Source organism: Entamoeba dispar, genomic scaffold (assembly GCF_000209125.1).
Source record: "Entamoeba dispar SAW760 scf_1105229459701 genomic scaffold, whole genome shotgun sequence".
NCBI classification, from domain to species: domain Eukaryota; phylum Evosea; order Mastigamoebida; family Endamoebidae; genus Entamoeba; species Entamoeba dispar.
In genome coordinates this window covers 176,016-191,969 of record NW_001853824.1, presented here as the reverse complement: position 1 = coordinate 191,969, position 15,954 = coordinate 176,016, and the positions used below count along the sequence as shown (strand labels likewise).

The window sequence follows — 15,954 nt, the reverse complement described above, 5'->3', positions numbered from 1 at the left end:
AAAAATATTGGTAAATATTATAAAAGAATAATAAAGAAAAGAATGAAAACTCCATTTTACTTCATTTACTCAAAATAAATCTAAATCATTAAAACATCTTCACTATTTTTATTTATTATATTAATATCGGCTATACTTCACTACCACACTCTATTTCCTCTATTGTTTGTTTTATTTCTATTTATTTTAGAAATAGGAAATTAAAAAAACTCATTTTTGTTTTTTTGGTTCAAAAACTAACTTTATTTTGTAAACAATACAAATGAAAAAGTAATAAAACATAGCCTCAAAGCAACAAAATATAAAATGAAACTAAGGGGATTTGACAATAAAAAATAATGTAATTGATCACCATAATAATCTAGAATTATACATTTCTCTAATTCTTTATCTTATAAATTTTCAATCATTTTATAACAAACCTTTAAATTAATTGTGTGACTGCTAACTGATCTTCTTTTAGAGTTTTAAATGTTTTCTATTATGGTTAGTTTCTTTTGTATAAAATTGGTTTAGTCAGTGTCTGGTTTTTTGGTTATGAGCTATTACTTCTTCTTCCTTATTTGATACAGCAATTATGTTTTAACAGTTATAGTACTTTGCCTTTTAGTTTAGAAATTACAGTATCACACCATTTTATTGGTAGTTCTGATGGTTTATTTAAAGAATAAGTTAAATAATTGAAGTTGATTATTTAGAGTAAGGAAAGGTTATTTTAATGTGTTAATTTATTCATTAAAGAGTGTAAAAAATAATGAAGACGCGTTGAATAGAAGTATCCAAATGATGGGATATTAAAACTATAGAAATCTAAGAATAAGTGAAGACGAATTAATACTATTGCTCCAACTCTTAAGCAGATTATCCAAATAAAAAGAAATAACATTTGTCTGAGAATATCTGTGTCAATTCTAAGTTTTTTAAGAAAAACATCACCATTTTGATATATACAATTATTTAAACGAATATCTTCTTCATCACATAATAAATCAACTCCATCAAAAAATATACTAAAACATATATTATGTGTAATCCTATAATAACTAATAGTATAAATCCATTTTAGCCATTTAGGAAGATTTAAATAATTCTTGATAGTTCCACTAAATAACATTAAGGTATAAATAATTGCTATTTCTAAAAAAGTACCAATCTTTTTATTAATAATGATATATCCAATTAATGCACTCATAGTGACATTTATTTGAGATGACAATAAAGATGTAAACCAATATTTTAAAAATCTCCAAATTGAAGGTTGGAAATCAACAAAAGGATAAAACACAATATCAAATAATGTTGGATTTAATACCATTGTTGGTAGATTGAAAATATAGTCTGCAAGAATATAAGCTGAAGCATGAACCTTATGTACCTGATTTTCTTTTCGTATCTGAATCATATTGTTTACTGAATAAATAACTTGGTCAATAGTAAATAATGTTTTACTAATAGTTGCAAAGTAAAGAACATTTACTTTTTGAATTAATGTTGTTTGGTTGTAATTTACTAATAAAAATACTGTTCCAATAGAAATACCTCCAATTGTAAAGAGAAAAAGATGAAGGATAATATTTATGGGATATCTCCACCCTGTTCTATACTTTCTTTTAGTAACTTCAACGAATTGATAACCCCACTCTACAACACAAAGGTAAAATTCCTCAAAGTAATGATAGCTTGTGATAGGATAGACTGATTCAATTATTTGGATAATATCATCTTTTAATTGATAAAGTTGAGAGTTATATTCAATTGTTTCTTGTTCAGAAATAGTATAGTCACAAAAGAAATAATCATGATTTATTTCAGGAAAAACAAGAATAGTTGGTACAAAATGGGAAATGTACTTTAACCCACTTATGACTTCATGACAAGGATATTTTAAATAATTTAAAATAATTACTTTAGGATATCCTATGAGAATACAACAAATATGAACTATATATTTTTGTGTTATTGATAGTGTTTGATATTTATAATGAATGTTTATTTGAAACAAAGATAATAATGCTTTAGTTTCATCTCTATACTTTTTTTTTGAGCGATGGTTCATAATGTCACAAAATGAGTAATACCGTTGAGGCCGTTTATAATAATATACCACCTCCAATACATTGTCTTGTGAAACGTCCTCAACCATTTCAATTTTATGAGTGGTATATTCTGAATTGCAGATATCATTTTCAATTTCTTTCCAATCACTTTTCTTGATCCCAATTAAACAGATATCTTGTATTCTTCTATTTGGTTGAACTATCTCAGATAATAGATTTGAATTAGGATACTGTATATCAAAAACAAATTGTTTGATTGTATTAGTATATGATGTGTATTGAGTTTGAATCATATGACTGAATCTCAAGTTTTCATCTTATTTACTGAATCTCGTTTTAATAGTTTTATCAAGCTCAAGATATTAACACTATTTTTTTATTAAACAATACTACAACTTTAATTTTACTGGTACCTTTTAACAAGAAGTAGTGGATTCTAAATTTATTTATATCCAATTAATTGTTTTAGTAATTTGAACGATTACATTATCATTATGTTAAATATAAAGAACCAATTAGTTATTATTAGTTTTTATCAGATAATAAGAAGGTAAATTGTTCTTAAATTTATATAGTTTTATGTCTAAGTATTAAATAACAACATGAGATATAAAGAAATAATTTCATCAAAAACATTTTTGAAATTAGTAATCTTTATTTAGTAGATCATTTTTATAATTCATGAATAACCACAGTTTTTTTTTAAAATTCAAGCTTTCGTTTATCTCTTAGTAAAGTTATTATTTGGAATTATTACAGTAAAACTGTTTCTAAAGTAGTACTGTAAGTATTTAAAATTTTCTGTTTTAGTTTCAATGTTAATCAGTATTTTTGAACAAGCTATGCTTTAACTTCTTAAAACATTGATCATTTGAACAACAAAATAAAGTTAATGATTAATTTTTTTATTAACCTAATAAAAAAAAGGATTAAACTACTCTCAGGGTGAAATGACGATAATAATTACATATAAGTTTTAATGAAAAATAATAACAAAAAGAATATCAATCAACACGTGAAATATGTAAAGTGATCATATCTTGTGGTTGTGCTTCAAGTCCATCAAACCATAAGCAAAGAAATATTCCAAATGATATAGTTTCTATTAACAAAGAGAGAAATGCAATGGAACATAACATTCTAAATGTCATAAATGGTTTAACAATTCTCGAATAACAAGTTGGTTTATTTAAATATTGACAATACTCTCGTTGAGATTTATAACCACAACATTCAAACTAAATAAGTGAATGACTTGAATAAAATTTAAATATTTAATAACAAACTTCATACTCTAATGACATCATTTTTGAGGTATTTTCTTTAACTAATGAACGAACAGAATAAGTATCAATGAATGCAATAAAAGTAACTGAAGACATTAAAAGAGTTGTTATAAATAATAAAGAAAATGCAATAATAAATGACAGTGATGAGTGAATTTGATATAAATAAAATACAATAATTGCTACAATAACAGCCACAACTCCACAAATTAAAGATAGGCTAGAAACAGAATAATCACCTAATGCATGTTTGGAAGATATTTGATTATAAAAACAAATACAACCATGTCCTATCATAAAAATGCCAACTGTCTTAATAAGGTCAATACAAACAAACAATATTATTTATAGAAAGAACAAACTGCAGTTATTGATGAAATGATGATAACTATAATGGTAAAATTACTAAACCCAGTTGCCATCTTTTTATCCGAAAATAATAGAATTAATGAGATCCGTACTATTAACTTATTAATAAAATAAAAAACAAAAACAAATAATTATTTGATGTTATAAAAAATAAAAATCAATAAAATATAAAAAATATAAAAAATAAAATAAAAAAAAACTATAAATTATAATATCTTATCATTATTATCATGTTATTTTTCATTTTCTTTATGACAATCATTTTATTAACATCTGCTCAATCTAGCCCAATCCCAATTGATGTATTTCTTGTTTGTTATTATTTCTATGTTATTTAATTTGTAGATTATTTATCATTTAGGAAGACACAAACAATTATCGACCTAAAGGAAATGCTTATTTAGCACAAGCAAAACGTATGGAACAATTTAAAAAAGATATGGAAAAATTGATACTAGAAGCAAATCAAAATGTACAAAAATTAGAACAAGCAAGACACAAACGAAATCAGCAAGCACAACAAGTTTTAATGGCTGGTGGAAAACTTAATTAAAATTACAATTTAAATTCAGTCAATTCTATCTCTTTTTTGTTGTTTAGGGAACCAAACATATAAAATAATTAGAGCTAGTAACCCAATGACATCAACACAAAAATAAGTGTTAACAAAGAATTTCCATGAATCAATAAATGTATAAATCACAAATGGAATAAAAGAATATGAAATGGATATCCGTGCATAGATAAATGTTAGTACCCAATAACTGTAATATATTAATGAATCTTTTCCATACTTCTTTATTATTATTGGTTCAATTCTAGAATGAAAACCACAAGACACATCGTGATGTAATGCTAACATACCAAATGAAAGATAATAACCAGGATAAATACCATGCCAAAATGCACTAATTAAGTTAGTCAATGATTGTTTATATTTATTTAATACTCCTCCAAATAATTCAAATGATTCATAGATATGATTTTTCATAAATGTTTGAATATAAATATTCCAAGAATCAATAACTAATTTAGCTGAATTAGAAAAGAAGAAATCATTTAATTTAACATTTCTAAATCCATACCACATGGGTTTATTTTCTTGTATTCCTGAATAACCAAATCCAAATAAAATGCCCATACATTCTGCCATTTTCCATGTTGCAAAATATCTAAATACAATTGAATAAATAAAAATCATTACCATACCCATTCTTTGAATAAAAGAATAATCATTTGGATTATTAATAACTATTTCATAGAAATAAGCTTTTAATGGAATCATTATTACAATAGATGTTAATCCTAATAAAATAATTCCTTGACCAAAAACAATAAAGAATTGTTTCCAATCAATTGGAGGAATTTTGTTTTTTAAATGATTGTTTGGGTATGACTCAAATAATTCTAACGTAACAAATTTTTTATACGTTTGATATTCAATGCAAGGTCCACTGAAGATAGATGGAAAGAAATAAAAATATCCAATGAACTCAAGTAATGAAGGAAATTGATCTCTTGGAATATTATTCATCTTATTGTAATCTGTTTGTCTTATAATATTGGTATTACTTCCTTTTGCTACATTAAAAACAAAATTACCAAGTTTTATTACAACAATCATTTGTAATGTAGTAATATCTAAATACCATTGAAGATAATAATTAATATATTTATATATTTGCAATAAAGTTAAAAATATTAAATTCATAGAAAACATAAGGAGTGCCATATGTAATGATTTTTTCCATTTCATAAAATAATATGTTATCAATGCTGGTATCATAATGATCAATGAATTAATACCAAATACAAATAATAACATTATAACACCAACTGTACTATAAACAAAATGTTTTAATCTTGGGTTAGAAGGTAAATATCGTAAAATATAACATAATGGTAATTCTATAAAAAATGCTAAAAGATATCTTATTTGATCAGCAGGGACATGAACCTTTTCTGCAAGTGATTCAATTACTGTAAACATTATCAAATGAATAATTAGTTTATTAGCTTATGGTGATGTATTTAAATAACATAAATAATAAAAACTTATTTTTTTTTGTTTTATAATAATAAATTTTAATTTAATAGATATAAAATTGAAAATGAAAAATACGAATTAATGATTTACAAATTAGTATTTAAAAGAAAGTAGAATTGTAGAGTCTTGAATCTAAGACAATATTGGCATTAGTTTGTAACATAGATGATATTTTTTTATTTATTTGGTTTCCAAGAATTTTAATTTGATTAGACCCTAAAAAGAAATGACCATTTAAAAATAAAGTAACTTCTCCTTCATAACCATCAATAGTTTCTATCTCTACTTCAACAAAATAACCAAACTCATTAAGTATATCTTGTAAAAATCTCATTGCTTCTCTTCTTTTAGTAGGTTGAATTCTTCTTTTAGCAGTTTTCTTTGTAGTATTTCCAACTTTAAATTCATATTGAGCTTGTTCTTTTGAACGAGTTTGAATATATTGAAGAACATCAATTGAATCATTTTGATCACTAAATACAATCTTCTTTATTTTAATGAATTGTTTAGTAAGATGTGATATTCTATGAGGTCTTCCAACTGAAATAGTTGAAAATTGAGTTAATAAAGCAATTAAAATGGCTTGAAGATCTGCTTGATAATTCATAGCCTCAATTTGTCTTGCTTTAAATCTTGGTATTTCATCTCCTTCAAATGATTTAACAGGAGAACGAGTTTGAATTTTATTGTTATGAATATTATTAATATTAAAGTTAAGGGCATCATCGTTTTTCTTGTTCATAAGAGAATCCATTTATTTATCTGATTGATATTATTATTTAGTCCCAATCCTTAAATACACTAAAGAAACATTTTTTTCCAAAACAAAAGATGTTAATCCAAGGTCCCAACTTCAAAACCCTTTGTCTTTCATTTAAAAATTAACGCTAAAATCTAACAATTTTTCTTGGTTCTTAATTGACTGAAAAAAATTCTATGTTCTTAATCTGCTTTTTATTATTAATTATTAACTTTTTTGAATTTTTTTAAATTCATTTCTATAATGTTTTTACCTTTTTTTCTTGATTGCCGTGAAAGGGGTAGCTATGGCAATATATGAAATTTTGAAAAATAACTGAATTTAAATAATGATCAAACTTAACAAATTAAAATCATTCGACTCAAAAATAGCCTATTTTATTTTACTAGAATGCATCTAGACAAACAAATTTTATTTTTCGAATATTATAGATTATCTTAATTAATCTCATTTGATTTTAGATATACTACTAAAAATAAAACTATTTTATATATTCTCATGGAATATTCTAGATCCTTATTTGAAACTAAACAAAGATCTTAAAGCCCATTCGTTTTTTTTTTTTAAATTATCCTTTTTTTTTTTTCCTAATATTAATAAAAAGGAATTCTAAAAAACAAAATTTAAAAACAAAAAAATTCTTTAAATTGTTTTTATTATTGTTTTTTATTGAAACAAAAAAAGATATAATTTTATTATCTTAAAAAACTAAAAACAAAAAAGAAAAATTCCTTTTTTTCATTCACTCTTTTTGTTTTATGACTGAAGTTCCAGAAGAACATTCAAATGATTTCATTCCATCACTTCCTCCTTCATTTCAAACAAACTTTGGAAATGAACGTTTTGTCGATTTGTTAAAAGATATTTTGAAAGAATACACATTATTATATGAAGATAACAAAGCACGTTTGTCTTTTAATTTTTATCAAATACAAAAACTTAAATTAAAGTCATTGCACAATTAGAAGGATTAAAAGTTCAACCAAATGTAAGAAATGTCAAATTTTATCAATCAGATGTGGTTGATACAAAAAAACCAAAACCACAAAAATCAACTTATTCTCATTATGTTAGTAAAAAAACAACAGAACATTGGAAATTTTTACATAATTATATTTTGCATCGTGATTGTATTCTTGACTTAGCATGTAGTCCTTGGGATATGAGTATTTTTGCAACAGCAAGTTCAGATAGAAGTGCTCGTATATCTACTGCTGAATCAGGTAAATGTCTTCAATTTTTAGTTCATCCACGACCAGTTTCTTCATTAATGTTTCATCCAACTGAACACCTATTAGCTACAGGATGTGGTGATGGAATTGTTCGTTTATTTAAAATTGGTGTAACGATCGATGAAGACCATAAAGAACAATTACCAACAACTGAAGTTAAAATTGGTGACATTGTTAGTGGTGTGTGTTTAAGTAATGATTCAATTTATACTGCAACTTGGGGTGGTGTTGTTGGTGTTTATGACTTACGTGGTGAACATATTTCATCAATCAGTTCTAGTATTGGTATAAATGATCATATCACTTCATTAGCTTCTGACCTTTATTCTCCAATTCTCTCATGTACAGCAACTGATGGTAGTTTAAGACTTATAGATATTAGGACCCCAAACCATGCTCGAATAGAATGTATTAATGCACATTCCGAGTTTGTTATTAATTTTTTTTATTTATCAAACAACTGTTTATCTAAGTAGTTCATGTATTTCAGCTCAATTTTGTGAACAAGGAAAAACAATTGTATCAACTGGTTTTGACAAAATAGTAAAAATATGGGATACTAAAATGATGAAAGTTCCTAAGGCAATGTATAAAATATCATACCCTTCTAAAATAAATATCTCTCAAAATGATAAATTCCTTGTACAGGCAGAAGATAAGTCCTGGATTATTATTGATTCAAATGGACTACGTCATGGTAAGTTAAAAATTGGTGCTGATGTTTTACAAAGAGAGCACTTAAGACTTCAAATTTGCTCTTCATTTAGTTATGATGAGAGTGTTCTTTATACAGCTGGTTTAGACAGGCATGTTATTGCTTGGGGAGTTCAAACTAATTAATTTATTTCTTTTTAATCTTTTTTTAATTTTAATTAAAAAATAAACAAATAAAACTAATCTAAATATTATTTCTGAAAACACAGAAAGAAACAGTTTTTATTAAGAATTATCTTTATTAATAACATAATATGTTTTCCTTTAAAGTTCTTTTAATTATTTGACAGACTCTAGTTATTATTATTTATTGCATCTTGTTATAAATAAAAAATAATTATAGTAATAGTTTTATTTTTTGTTATCATTTTTATACACAATAATGACATTTAATAAAATAATATCATTCTATTTACATAATTTCCCTATGAAAAATTATTCAATGTATCAATAAAATACTCCCTTTAATTTAAGTAAACCAATATATTTTCTATTTTCTTCTTCTGGTTTTTTTGTGTAATAACTTTGAAATTAATCTTTTAATATTTCCATTTTCATAAAACACAAAACCTTTCAAGTCTACAAATAAATACTTAAAATAAATTCTAACTCCATCTTTTTATTAATTGATATATTTTGTATAACTAATTAATATTGTTAGTTTAACTGTTGGTTAATATTCTTATTACTCATTTATAAATAATTTTTTGAGCTGATTATTTTGAGCTATACTCGGTTTTTTTCAGGTAAATAAAAGTTATATATTTTTTAATAAAATTTTATACAGATTAATTAGTTTAACAAATGCATCAATTTACTAAAATGGTATTCTTTGAATAGATAGAACAAATCATGGAATGAAGAATCATCATTTCAATAATTAGAATCTTTGAATTGATTTGTTTAAGAATTTATTTTTTTTTTTGAAAGAAATATCTTTCATCTCTTATTTATTTCAATATTTCATTTTAAAAAATGATTTTGTAAAATGATAGGTTGAAACAAACACAGGAAAATGCCAATACTAAAAATAAAGATAAGAAAAAGATAACAACAGAAACAATAATCTAATAGAAAAACCAAAAATATTATAAAAACATTCCTGATAATATTAAATTACTTTTACTTTTGATGATATTTGAACCGATTAATTTCCTTCTAACATAGTAACAAATGACATAGCAAGGAAAAGAATAACAGCTAATGTAAATTTAATGTATTTGTATTTTCCATTTTCAAATTGTTCAGTAAGGATTTCTACAATAGCTACATATAAGAATGTTCCTGCTGCTAAACAAATTAAAATTCCTTGAATTAATTCAGAAATAGGAGAATCTCCTAATAACTCAACAATTAGTACTCCACATAATGAGCCAATAGGGGTAAATGTTGAAAAAACTAATACAATAACTGCAACAATTGGTAGTGATTGAATTTTTGACATTAAGAAAATAACAGTGAATCCTGAATCAGCCCATTTGTGTCCTGCAACTGCTATAAAAATAGCAGTTGGACTGGTTGAAACACCTAATCCAAGACCTTCAAAGAAAGAATGTAACGATAAAGCGAAAATTAATGTAATAATTGAACACCATCCCTTTCCTCCTGCTCCTTCATCTGCGTGATGTTCATGTCTATGAGACCCTTCTTCCATAAGAGGATCATTTTCTTCTCTAAAAAATAAATATAGTTTTCAACGAAATAAAGTCTTAAGAAAGTTACGTTTGTAATAATAAATATATAACAAACCCTGATACCTTTCCTGCATCTTCAAATGAAGCATGACCTCCATGTGTTGCTACTACTCTATCAAAGAAAAAGATAAACAAAAATGAACAACCACAACAGAAGAATCCAAGTGGAAGACCAAGAAAATCATATCCTGAATGATCAATCATATCAGTACCTTCAGCTAACATATGCATTAATCCACCAGATAAGAATAACCCACCAGCTGATGCACTACAAACATCTAAAATTTCACCAGCAAGTTTTCTGTTTGGTAAGAATTTAATAAAGAACGGAATAAATCCACCAATCACACAGACGAAATAACATACTAAGATGTAGACTGTTAATTCAAAGTCGAGCATCTCTTCTGACTATTTATAGATCTAAGGGTTGTCCATTTAAATAATTTTTTAACACTAAGGATCTTCTAATCTCCAGTTGAACTTCTTCAATGATTAATTCAACTATCTTTTCTTTTTTCTTCTTTGGTACCTGTGGTCCATAACCGCTTTTCAACAACTTGTTTTTTATTTTATTAATAAATATACAAATATATAAAATATGAGTGATTTATTTACAACCAATTAATATTAGATTACTTATTTCTTTATTCAAAGATAACTTACAAATAAAATAAAAAAATTTGGTAACTGAAAATAAAGAAATTGTTCATAAGAAAAAAAAGCAATTGTGTTAATTCTGATAAAGAAGTCACTTCTGCCATTGTCCCTCTTTTTTAAAGTCCTTACAAACCAAATTCATCATCAAAATCTTGGAAATGATCTGCTTCATCTCCAAAAATATCATCGTCATCATCTTCTTCATGTTCAAATTCTTCATTCATATTGAAATTATCATCAAGTTCATCCATACTTAATTGGTATCTTAAAATACCTCCAATACCTCCAAATCCTTTTGCAAATTGAGCACCTTCTTGAGATTTATCTGTAACAAATTCAAGATGAGCTCCAAATTCTTTATAATGTTTTGATAACCAATCAACAAATGATTCACTCTCTACTAATTGGAAGTCAACTCCAGTTTCTGGATCTTTTATAACTCCATTTTCTGCAGCCTCTGATTCTTTCTTTAAATAAAGAACTTTTCGTTCATCAGTTTGTGGATGTTTTAATTCAATTCTAATAGTAGGAAGATTTTCCCAAACAATTAATTTTTCTACAGCTCCCATTTCTAATGCTTTTAATGTTTCTTGAACTCCAAAAACAAATTTACCAGTATCCATTTTAATATTATCCATGAAAGAATTAATCAAATCTTTTTCAGCAACAAATTTAACATTTCTTAATGTTTCAGCAGAAAGTTCAATAGCTTGATTAAATCCATTCATTCCTCCATAAGACACATCAACAATATTCAATACAATTGCTTGAAGTCTTTGATCAAATAACATTGATTTGTTTAAGACAGTTTTAAAATCTGCAATACCAGCAAGAATAAGTCCACACACATTTGGTCTATCATCAGTGATAAAATTTTGTACAGCTAATTCACCTACTTGACGTACATAATTATGTCTTTTTTCAAGTCTTAAACGAGCAAAACGAACAGATGATTGTCCTCCTCTACCATGTTTCTTTGGTAATTCAACGGTAATCTTTTGAAGAACAGTACGAGTATTTCCTTGAAGAGTACCAAATAAAGTACCATTACCATCCATAATAATAAATCCATATTTATCGTCATTTTGAAGTAAGTCATTAAGAGCTTCAGTATGGAATCGGTTATCACAAAGATATGTCGATGTATTAATTGGTTTAGGTGGTTCAAAATCAATACATAATAACTTTTCTCCTTTTTCAGTATAAACTGATCCACAATAAATAATAAGTCCATTTGGTGGGACTACATGATATAACTTCAATCGATTTTGAGTTGATGTAATTGCAGTAAGAACGGATTGTCTGTTGACACGTGATTTAATGTTAGTTGCAGTTCCATATTCTTCAACTAATTTTTGCATCATTTTAGAGATTTGTTCCATTGGTTTCATAATAAGAGTAATCATTGATGTACCATCTCCTCGGGCTTGTTCAATGTTCTTAATTAAACGTTTAGTTTGGAACAACTTAATTGCTTCTTCTTCATTCATTTCATCTCCTTTAACTTTGATTGCTTTGTTCAGTACAGCCATATCTGTTGTCTGGCTTTTTTCAACCCTAGTACTTTTTTTGTAAAATTTTTAGGGTTTTATTTATTATTTTTTCTTTTTTCTTAAGAATTTACTTCTTTCAATAGTTTTTTTATTATTTAAATATTTTTGTTATTTAAAAATTCAATTTCTTGAGTTTTACTTAATCTTATTGTTCAATAAGTTTTTCATTAATAAAAAAGATATTACATATTTAATACTTTCTATTGTTAATGCATTTATAATTGTTTTATCTTGAAGAACATTAACCCTTTTTTTGAATAGTTATTGAATGTTATATATATCATATTTAATTACACATTTTTATTTTTCATTAAATAAAAGTCATGAGTATTGTTATTCCTTAAAAATTATTTCAGCTGATGTGTGATAACGAACATAGAGTTAATAGGCTTTAATACTTTTTAATTAAGGAATGATGAATGAATACTAAACGTTATTGAGTATTTTAGTAAATTTAAAGAATTCCACTCATTAATATATTTCCAATTAACAAATACAGATTCTTTTGATTTGAGTGGGAAAAAAATAAAAATAACTTCAGGTTTTTTAAAGTGTTCTATTTTTGTTTATGTTACTCCAAAGTAAATTGAAATCATAGAGTTTTCTGCTGTTCTCGAAGTTAATTTAAAGTATAGACCCCCTTGATCCAAACCTAGTTCTTTTTAGTGAATGAAGACAAGTAAAGAATCCATTAAAACTAAAAAGGGTGTTAATAGAAGCTTTTGTATTAAGAGTTTTACTAGGAAGAAATGCATTACACTCTTTAGATTTCATTCTAGTTCAGATACAAGTTCTGAAGATTGTGATGATACCACTAATTCAATTGAACATATGTCATTCATAACTTCAATACCATCAACAAGCCCCGAATCAAGGAGTTTTTTTAGGCCTCTAGAAAAAAGTTCATCTGAAATACTCAAGTTACCATCTAAACCACAACAAAGAAGAAGTATAAATGATCAATATTTATCTAGTTATCTTTCTCCAAATTTAATTAATGAAAAACCAATTTATCGATTGGTTGAACGTATTGGATTTATTAGAAGAAATATTGGAATTAAAACAGAAAAGATAATATTTGATTCAAATCAAGATGGACTAGATAATAGGATATTAAGTTCTAAAGTTTTTGGAAAAGAAAGTATTTTGTTTATATGTATTGCAGATGGAATTAGATTTGGATGTTTTCATAAAGATATAATCGGACCGTTTAGCAAGTGTTCAAGTAATAAATTCTATTCAAAAGGTTCATTTATCTTTTTTATTAAAGATAACATTTCAGTTTGTGAAACTATTATGAAAAGATTAAACAAAAATCAACCAAATATTGAATTATATTATTATCCTGAAAAAGACACGATCTTTTCTTGTATTAACGCTTTTACAATTAAGTCAAATGGTAATGTTAGTCTTTCTGAATCAATTACTCATTCATTCTCTTGTAAAGAAATACAAGATATATTATCACTCACACTTCAAAGAAGTTCAATAGTTTGTAAACGATTATTAGCTATTCAGTTTGAGTAATTTGTATTAATATATTTTCACTTAATATTTAATTCTTTCAATATTTTTTTTCTCTTTTAACAAAATAAATTTTAAAGATACAATGATAATAAAAATAATAAATCAAAACAAATTAATTTGTTTTAATAATCTTTCAAACAGAAGAATAGACCAGAAAGGTAATACAACCCATCTAATAGCATTTTTTGTCTTCTATCTAAATTCATATATTCTTCATTTTCTTCTTCATTTAATAATATTTGACCAATTTCTACTCCTTCATTATATTTTGCTATTAACGCAGATTTTGATGATATTTCTAACTTTAATCGATCCATTGTATTCATCAATGATTTTGCTGTTTCACTTAATAAAATGGCATTGATTTGTGAAAAATTAATAGACCACATATAATATGAATTCTTGCCACCTCTTATATTTGATTTAGGAACTTCTTGTCCATTGATATATCCTGCTTGGTGCATTTGATATAATCCTCGTTTAACTTCGTCTCCTTCTCCAATTAATAAATCAGCTATTTGAGAATCAGTTAGAATATGTTTTATTTTTAATACTCTATGAATACTTGCTCCAATAACTCCAAATTTTGATTGAATACATGACTCAATCATAACCCCCTTTAAAAATGCTGTTGCAGCATCCACCTCTAACATATAAGTATTATTAATTAATTATTAATAAAAAAATAATTTTCAAACGTAATTTAAAACTATTAGTATCACTAACAAATGCTGATTGATTTTTTGCAATAATAAAAGGTTCATCTCTACTCATCATTTCAAGATATTTTCTAATTGTTTCAGGTGCTATCTCTCTTAAGTTTTGACACAAAATAGCAAAATCAACAGGAGTTTTACCATATGCAGATAAATCCCACATTTTTTCAATAATTGGAACAGCTTTATTATCGAATTTCTTATTAACTAAATCTAACAATTTATATAAGATAGTTTCTTTATTATAAACTTCAATATTCACTGTCCAAACTGGTTGACTATTATCAGAATCTTCAACCTTTGTAGAAGAATTTATACTTGTTTGTGCCTTTAAATCAATTCCAACCTTAACTTTTTTAGGAATAGGATTTTCAGTAACAACATCAACTTTTCCTCTTTTTCTTATTCCTTTTCTTCTAACATTCTCATTTTGTTTTACAGTAGAAAACGATGGCGCTGGAGTACTTGTACGTTCTAATTGAACTAAATCAACAACATTTTTATTTACTCGAGTAATATATTTCTCTTTAACCATTTCATCAAACACAATTTTTAAATCATTTTCTTTTACATCAATATTCTTTGATTGAAGAACAGCAAATATATCTTCAAAATTGAGCATACCGTATGTAATCAATGTTGTTGAAATTTCTTTAGCTAATTCCCCAAATTTTTGTTGCATTAATGCAATAAAATGTGAGTGGCGTAATGAAAATAATATACGGTTTTGATCAATAGAAATAATTACTGGCTCTTCGTTTGAATATTTCAATATACTGTGATGAAGTAACACAAAAAGTGCTTCATACATTTTTGAATATGGCTGATGACATTGTCTCCATAAATCAAAAATGGTTGATGGTTTAACTAATAAACATTTTGTTATTTGTCCAACAAATTTACCAAATTGATTTTCTACTATTTGAACAAGTAATTGATTATAGATTGTTGTGTTCATCAATATTATATTTGTCTAGTTGTATAGGTTTTCTTTTTTCTTTTTTTTTAATATTTATATTTTTATTGTATTTTTATTATACTTTTATTATTTTTATTAATTTTATTTGGAAAACTCATAATTGTATCATTCTGAGTGAAGATATGATTATGATTATATCATTTTTTAATGAAAGGGATTTTCTTTAAAGAATTAAATATTTCAAGAAAATTTTTATCAACTCTTCTATTTTTTATGAAGATTTTCATAATTATTAGTAATATTGGGTTAATAATTCTTGAAACCATTAATATTATTTTAACAATTATAAGTAGTTTCTATCACTTTAACTTCTTTGGAGTTGAATTATTCTATTATCCATTATATTTTACATGTACTATCTTA

The 15,954-nt window shown here is 25.3% G+C and overlaps 10 protein-coding genes across 10 annotated transcripts, besides 21 other annotated features; 3 read left to right on the top strand and 7 right to left on the bottom strand.

The window, feature by feature from the left end:
- Positions 1-35: part of a sequence feature (AT_rich) that runs on past the window's edge.
- Positions 36-103: 68 nt separating this feature from the next.
- Positions 104-127: a sequence feature (AT_rich).
- Positions 128-715: 588 nt separating this feature from the next.
- On the bottom strand, positions 716-2,350 carry EDI_093050 (ATP-binding cassette transporter, putative; the record flags this gene model as incomplete). Its single annotated transcript, XM_001736212.1, has 1 exon — positions 716-2,350. One exon carries the CDS (start codon positions 2,348-2,350, stop codon positions 716-718), a length of 1,635 nt encoding a protein of 544 aa, XP_001736264.1.
- Positions 1,880-1,905: a sequence feature (AT_rich).
- A 711-nt stretch (positions 2,351-3,061) lies between the features above and the next one.
- EDI_093040 (uncharacterized protein) lies at positions 3,062-3,640 on the bottom strand (the record flags this gene model as incomplete). Its single annotated transcript, XM_001736211.1, has 2 exons — positions 3,062-3,295; positions 3,344-3,640. The coding sequence occupies 2 exons, from the start codon at positions 3,638-3,640 to the stop codon at positions 3,062-3,064; spliced, it is 531 nt and encodes a 176-aa protein (XP_001736263.1).
- Positions 3,316-3,338: a sequence feature (AT_rich).
- Positions 3,641-3,811: 171 nt separating the features above from the next.
- Positions 3,812-3,849: a sequence feature (AT_rich).
- A 10-nt stretch (positions 3,850-3,859) lies between these two features.
- Positions 3,860-3,911: a microsatellite.
- Positions 3,912-3,963: 52 nt separating this feature from the next.
- Positions 3,964-4,265, top strand: EDI_093030 (uncharacterized protein; the record flags this gene model as incomplete). Its single annotated transcript, XM_001736210.1, has 2 exons — positions 3,964-4,023; positions 4,074-4,265. The coding sequence occupies 2 exons, from the start codon at positions 3,964-3,966 to the stop codon at positions 4,263-4,265; spliced, it is 252 nt and encodes an 83-aa protein (XP_001736262.1).
- A 15-nt stretch (positions 4,266-4,280) lies between these two features.
- Positions 4,281-5,702, bottom strand: EDI_093020 (membrane-bound O-acyltransferase domain-containing protein, putative; the record flags this gene model as incomplete). Its single annotated transcript, XM_001736209.1, has 1 exon — positions 4,281-5,702. The coding sequence occupies one exon, from the start codon at positions 5,700-5,702 to the stop codon at positions 4,281-4,283; it is 1,422 nt and encodes a 473-aa protein (XP_001736261.1).
- Positions 5,370-5,420: a sequence feature (AT_rich).
- Positions 5,703-5,740: 38 nt separating the features above from the next.
- Positions 5,741-5,819: a sequence feature (AT_rich).
- A 40-nt stretch (positions 5,820-5,859) lies between these two features.
- Positions 5,860-6,513, bottom strand: EDI_093010 (uncharacterized protein; the record flags this gene model as incomplete). The annotated part of the gene is made up of 1 exon (XM_001736208.1): positions 5,860-6,513. The coding sequence occupies one exon, from the start codon at positions 6,511-6,513 to the stop codon at positions 5,860-5,862; it is 654 nt and encodes a 217-aa protein (XP_001736260.1).
- Positions 6,514-6,710: 197 nt separating this feature from the next.
- Positions 6,711-6,752: a sequence feature (AT_rich).
- A 320-nt stretch (positions 6,753-7,072) lies between these two features.
- Positions 7,073-7,249: a sequence feature (AT_rich).
- Positions 7,250-7,277: 28 nt separating this feature from the next.
- Positions 7,278-8,591, top strand: EDI_093000 (WD repeat-containing protein, putative; the record flags this gene model as incomplete). The annotated part of the gene is made up of 3 exons (XM_001736207.1): positions 7,278-7,425; positions 7,470-8,178; positions 8,228-8,591. 3 exons carry the CDS (start codon positions 7,278-7,280, stop codon positions 8,589-8,591), a joined length of 1,221 nt encoding a protein of 406 aa, XP_001736259.1.
- Positions 8,184-8,204: a sequence feature (AT_rich).
- Positions 8,585-8,662: a sequence feature (AT_rich).
- Positions 8,663-8,785: 123 nt separating this feature from the next.
- Positions 8,786-8,869: a sequence feature (AT_rich).
- Positions 8,870-9,212: 343 nt separating this feature from the next.
- Positions 9,213-9,249: a sequence feature (AT_rich).
- Positions 9,250-9,464: 215 nt separating this feature from the next.
- Positions 9,465-9,564: a microsatellite.
- Positions 9,565-9,612: 48 nt separating this feature from the next.
- Positions 9,613-10,558, bottom strand: EDI_092990 (zinc transporter, putative; the record flags this gene model as incomplete). The annotated part of the gene is made up of 2 exons (XM_001736206.1): positions 9,613-10,138; positions 10,215-10,558. 2 exons carry the CDS (start codon positions 10,556-10,558, stop codon positions 9,613-9,615), a joined length of 870 nt encoding a protein of 289 aa, XP_001736258.1.
- A 161-nt stretch (positions 10,559-10,719) lies between these two features.
- Positions 10,720-10,759: a sequence feature (AT_rich).
- A 182-nt stretch (positions 10,760-10,941) lies between these two features.
- On the bottom strand, positions 10,942-12,348 carry EDI_092980 (eukaryotic peptide chain release factor subunit, putative; the record flags this gene model as incomplete). The annotated part of the gene is made up of 1 exon (XM_001736205.1): positions 10,942-12,348. One exon carries the CDS (start codon positions 12,346-12,348, stop codon positions 10,942-10,944), a length of 1,407 nt encoding a protein of 468 aa, XP_001736257.1.
- Positions 12,349-12,402: 54 nt separating this feature from the next.
- Positions 12,403-12,490: a sequence feature (AT_rich).
- A 150-nt stretch (positions 12,491-12,640) lies between these two features.
- Positions 12,641-12,689: a sequence feature (AT_rich).
- A 511-nt stretch (positions 12,690-13,200) lies between these two features.
- EDI_092970 (uncharacterized protein) lies at positions 13,201-13,896 on the top strand (the record flags this gene model as incomplete). The annotated part of the gene is made up of 1 exon (XM_001736204.1): positions 13,201-13,896. The coding sequence occupies one exon, from the start codon at positions 13,201-13,203 to the stop codon at positions 13,894-13,896; it is 696 nt and encodes a 231-aa protein (XP_001736256.1).
- A 4-nt stretch (positions 13,897-13,900) lies between these two features.
- Positions 13,901-14,026: a sequence feature (AT_rich).
- EDI_092960 (DNA-directed RNA polymerase III subunit RPC3, putative) lies at positions 14,019-15,570 on the bottom strand (the record flags this gene model as incomplete). Its single annotated transcript, XM_001736203.1, has 2 exons — positions 14,019-14,542; positions 14,595-15,570. The coding sequence occupies 2 exons, from the start codon at positions 15,568-15,570 to the stop codon at positions 14,019-14,021; spliced, it is 1,500 nt and encodes a 499-aa protein (XP_001736255.1).
- Positions 14,555-14,589: a sequence feature (AT_rich).
- Positions 15,571-15,598: 28 nt separating the features above from the next.
- Positions 15,599-15,678: a microsatellite.
- Between the last annotated feature and the right edge of the window lie 276 nt (positions 15,679-15,954).